General features: G+C 38.7%; 1 protein-coding gene across 1 annotated transcript in view; it reads left to right on the top strand.

The window, feature by feature from the left end:
- Positions 1-3,803: 3,803 nt before the first annotated feature.
- Positions 3,804-5,448, top strand: part of LOC121388580 (hemocyte protein-glutamine gamma-glutamyltransferase-like) — a 64,637-nt gene continuing 62,992 nt past the window's right edge. The window contains exon 1 of the mRNA XM_041519974.1: positions 3,804-4,259. Within this exon, the coding sequence (XP_041375908.1) occupies positions 4,222-4,259 (38 nt within the window). The 5' untranslated portion in view covers positions 3,804-4,221. The remainder of the gene's footprint in view (positions 4,260-5,448) is intronic.

Below are 5,448 nucleotides of genomic sequence, written 5' to 3'. Positions count from 1 at the left end.
AAAATAATCGGCATGATAAGGCAACTTCTATGCCAAAATGACAGAAGAATATTGCTTGATATATAGGGAAGCCATTGTCGATTTGAATTTCTATATAAAGATCAAGGCGTGAACAGGATTACTTTCTGTTGTTAACCTTTTATTTCAAACTTTGATTTTCATTTCATTTCAACTTATTTTTGTGCTTGTATCCAATTAAGGTTCAAGCACGCTGTCCTGGGCACAAACCTCAGCTATCTGGGCTGTCTGTCAGGACAGTGGGTTAGTTGTTAGTTGGTTAGTGAGAGAGAAGAGGGTGTAGTGGCCTTACACCTACCCATTGAGCCTGGTCGGGCTGCTGGTGCTCCCTTGCACCTGCCAGTGCAGGCGGTCCCTCCAACTTCAGCTTTCCAACGTGGTGGCGGGAAATATATATATATATATATATATATATATATATATATATATATATATATATATATATATATATATATCTGTGTGTGTGTGTGTGTGTGTGTGTGTGTGTGTGTGTGTGTGTGTGTGTGTGTGTGTGTGTGTGTGTGTGTGTGTGTGTTTGTGTGTGTGTTGCATACTGATATACATGTCATTAAATATCGAACCAACTTCAGCGTCGTGGCGGGAAATGTGTGTGTGTGTGTGTGTGTGTGTGTGTGTGTGTGTGTGTGTTTTGCATACTATGATATACATGTCCATATTGAATGGGTAATTATTTCGTGTTTTTGTGTACACTTCTCACTGGGTGTACACTGGAGCGTGTTGTACAAGCTCAGCGCTAAGTAAGTAGTTCCAAATATGGATGGATTCGGACCCTCGAGGCTTGTTAACGAATCCTCTTTCAGATTCCTGGCGACGGGCTTGCATAATTTCATGATGATAGGAGGTTGAAACTCTCAGGGCAAGCTGTAAGTTGTACTCAGAGTTGAATCTAGTGAGGGGGCCCCATTTTGCGAGTTTGAATTTTATTATATATTAATTTTCATTTTTTAACGATTCCCTCCAAACCTCCCCCAAAGTTCAATTGGCATTTCGCCTCATGTCATTGGGGCCCCCCTAAATGAATTATAATTTTCATTTGTTTGTGTTTAAAAAAACATTATAATGCAAATATATCAACCAAACTATGACCCCTACCTCAAAATATTAACTGAAGAAAATGCTACCTTTCATAGCTCATTTTCAGATGTTTTTACAACACCCCCTAGTTTCGCACAAAATTTGAGTACTTATTTTTTTCACAGGTACCCCATACATTCAAGCACAATGCTACTTGACACAGTGGTACTAGATGAAATAAAACTGCATACATTTTTAGCCCAGATGAAACTTTTTTTGACAACGAACACACTCACATTTATAACCAATCACAGGACTTGTTGTGTTAACCTCTCTGTTAAAAGTGGTGCACCTCGAACTATGACCCAGCCGGAAGTTATTAAGTTTAGTACAACTTGTTGGCTTGCCTAGCCTAAAATTAGTATGGTGGCAGTACAAGAAGAATCGAGGAACAGTATATTAGAGAGTCTTCTCCAGGCAGACAAAAATGGCATTTAATAAAACAAATTAAAGATACACTTTTTTCTTATTCTTTTGCGGATGGAATTGTCCCACCCCGCACATGTTGATTTTCAAACGACCCGCCGCCCCTGGTATGTAATTATTTGTTTTCCAATTTATTCTTCAATTCTTCGCTCCGATTCGGAACGAACCAGCGTTTTGAACGAAATATATAGAAAAAACAAACAAGCAGCTTTACTTCCTGCAAGAATGTTTGCATTGGAACAGCATTATTACGATTTTATCGTTCATGGGCCAAATTCACAAAGGTCTCTTAGGCTCTGCTAGACAACAAAACATCCTCTTGCACATCTTGCGAGATCGCAAAGTTGTGAGAGTAACTTCGCCAAATAACCACGATATCAAAACGTAGATCTATATTTTGTGTTGATATTTCGATGAACCAGCCTCGGTGGTGTCGTGGTTAAGCCATCGGATACAAGGCTGGTATACGCAGGTACTGGGTTTGCAGTTGTAACGACACAATAGGTAGATGTAAGACGACTACACCGACTTCTCTCTTACTAACCACTAACCAACTAACCCACTGTCCTGGACAGACAGCCTAGATAGCTGAGGTGTGTGTGCCCAGGACAGCGTTCTTGAACCTTAATTGGATATAAGCACAAAAATAAGTTGAATGAATGACTGAATGAACGACTGAATTAATGACTGAATTAATTAATTAATTAATTAATTAATTAACGAATTAATGAATGAACGATGCAATGTAATACTAATTTTTTTATCACAGCTCTAAGCGCCATTTTCATGGTCTGATCGTAACTGGAATATTTGATTTGTTTTAGATTTGGGTGGGGTTTTTTAGGGGGGTGGGGGAGTAATTCTTTTTTTAATAATAATTTTATTTTTGTTGTGTGCGTCTTTGTGCTTTTCACAACTATTTACAATGAGTTTTATTGATATTTTTAAAATTACATTGATGTTAACCATCATTTATCTTTTTTTCTTTCTTTTTTTTGGTTTCTTGTGGGGTTGTTTTTTCTGGGGGGTTTTCCTGAGTTTTTTTTTTTTTGGCGGTCGGGTGTGTGTGTGTGTGGAGTTCTCTCTCTCTCTTTCTATTTTGTTTTCTTTTTTGTTTAATAATTTTATTTGCGTGCGTCATTGTGCCTTTAACAGCTATTTACACTGAGTTTAACAAATACTTTTAAACCTGCATTAATGTTGACCATCATTTATTTTTATTTTTTTCTCTTTTTTTGGGAGGTGGCGGGGGGGGAGGGAGAGGAGATGGGTTTTTTTGTTTGGGGGGGAGGTTTTTGTTTTTTTCTGGGTTTTTTTTAATAATTTCATTTTTGGTGTGTTATGTTCATAGAACCCTATGCGTTCGTCATTGTGCCTTTAAAAGCTAATTACACAGAATGAATGAATGAATGAATGAATGAATGAATGAATGAATGAATGAATGAATGAAAGAATGAATGAATGAATGAATGTTTAACGACACCTCAGCACAAAAATTGGGCTATTGGGTGTCACAAATGGTGCTATTTACATTGCGTTTTGTTGATACCATTACATTTAGGATGACTATCATTAAAACTTTTTTTCTTCTTCATTTCTTATTTGTTTTTGTTGGTGGGGGTTTTTGGGGTTAGGGTGGGGGTTTGTTTGTTTTGTTGTTGTTTAGCGTTTTTTCTTCATCTTTTTCTTCTTTTGTTTTTAATAATTGTATTTTTGGTATGTTATGTTAATTAATACGCATGCGTCATTCTGTCTTTTACAGTTACTTACGCTGTGTCTTATTGATACTTTTAGAATTGCATTGATGTTGACCATCATTTAAATCCTTGTTTGATACTTATATTAGACGCTGTGGTTTTCGTTCTGGGGCCGGTAAATATTCATTCATCCATTAGCTTCACAGAAATATACCGCATCCGCCCACACATGCATATATACTATACTGTACATAAGACACAAAGATCTCTTGGTTTTTCATGTCCCTTTCATGTTCTGTGTGACAGTGTGGTTTTGACAGCAGACATGCTGTGAAGAAACGAGCTTAACTCCACGGTTACAAATGTAGCATACTGCAAATACGCCACGACGTCCGTTGAACTTCACCGCGACGTGTCAGTTGGGGGTCACATGACGTAGCCTAGCCGCACGTTCCGGACTTCTGTGTTGGAATATATTTACATCTGTCCAACCCCCCAGTGACTCAGCGCGCACACACACACTCACACACATACACATTACACAGAGCAGACTCAGCAAGCTCTGGTTTCCTTTTGTTTTTACTCTCTCTCTGCTACGTCCATGAACATTTAACACAAACGCCCAAAATACCACAATATATACGTCACCGTATACATGTGTGTGTGTCGCATGCTCTCTCTCTCTCTCTCTCTCTCTTTTTCTTCTGTAGAACGTATGGACGTTAAAAGTATTGTAACCAATTTGCGCTGTGTTTAACTGTAAGCCAATTTCACAACCGGTAAGAAAAGACACCGCATCGTACAGGCGCCCTGCCCTATCAAATTACTGGTATCTTCTACAGGCTCGGCAGGGAATGCAAGCACTTGGAGAGCAACCGTTAAACGGAAGTTGAAGAAAATCTAGCATCGTTTGTCCTTTTAACGTTTCCTTTTTGGGGATGTCTACATACTTTTAAAAACTGCTACATAAACTGTCGAAGTCATCATGCATAGGGAAAAGTACGATTTGCAACCAGAGCCAAGGTACGTACAAAAACTTTGAAAGTGTTCTCATTCTTGTGGCTATGTATTGGCCCAAGCAATATATATCTATATATATTTCTGATGCTGGGACGTCTGATATTCTACTTTTGGTCATGTGCAAATTGTCATATATATATATAAAACCTGTATATCGTTACAGTTGATGAGGAGTGCATTCTCAATTTGCTGGACATTCTTTATGTCCATGAATTGTATGTCATGTCATTGTTTCTGGTGTATTTATAATGTAACTGGAATGCATGGTTATTCCATTTCCTTACAGCAGGGGAGGATCGTGGAATTTGAGAAGGCTTGGTGGGTAGCATCAATTAATGTTTCCAATGATTCAGTTATGGTTGCGGGGGTGATTTGAGAGGAAATGGAATTGTTCGACAGAGTTTCTAGAGAAATACTTGCATGTTATTGTAATTCAGTAATTTACTGGCATTTTTATTGGAAGGAGATCAATGGTCGCGTTAAAAAGACATACATGCATATACTCTGTTTATCTCATACTTTCTCGCTCTCTCTCTCTCTCTCTCTCTCTCTCTCTCTCTCTCTCTCTCTCTCGACTCTCTCTCTCTCTCTCTCTCTCTCTCTCTCTCTCTCTCTCTCTCTCTCTCTCTCTCTCTCTCTCTCTCTCTCTCTCACATGTTATCTCATTCTGTCTCTGTATGGTAAACACTGTTTTGGTTCCATGATCACTGGAACCCACTGGAAACTGTTTTAAGTAACCATGGTAACCATGGACAATGGGCAATAGATTTCAGTTTCATGATTTTGCCTACTGACACCAGAAACAATCATTTCTGGTTTAGTATCCATTCATTCATTCTTTCATCCATCCATCTATCCACCTACAACACACATCCAACAAACACACACATACACACACTACCTCTCTCTCTCTCTCTCTCTCTCTCTCTCTCTCTCTCTCTCTCTCCTCTCTCTCTCTCTCTCTCTCTCTCTGTCTTTGTCTCTCTTTCTCTCAATAATTGTTTGTAGAATGTATGTGTATGTTTGTATATGTACGCGCATGCGTGCGTGCGCGTATGTGTGTGTGTCACGTTATGTGCTTGGTGGGAACGTGTTTGGCTTGACAATGTCTCTGCTCTCGAAATGTTGTATTTCTACTTATTTCAACTGGCCAGCATATATAAACATTAAAGCGGGTTTTACCTGACTGGGA

The sequence above is a fragment of the Gigantopelta aegis genome, chromosome 14 (assembly GCF_016097555.1).
Source record: "Gigantopelta aegis isolate Gae_Host chromosome 14, Gae_host_genome, whole genome shotgun sequence".
In the NCBI taxonomy this organism is placed as follows: domain Eukaryota; kingdom Metazoa; phylum Mollusca; class Gastropoda; order Neomphalida; family Peltospiridae; genus Gigantopelta; species Gigantopelta aegis.
The sequence above is the reverse complement of the archived record's forward strand: the minus strand, read 5'-3'. Positions and strand labels throughout refer to the sequence as shown.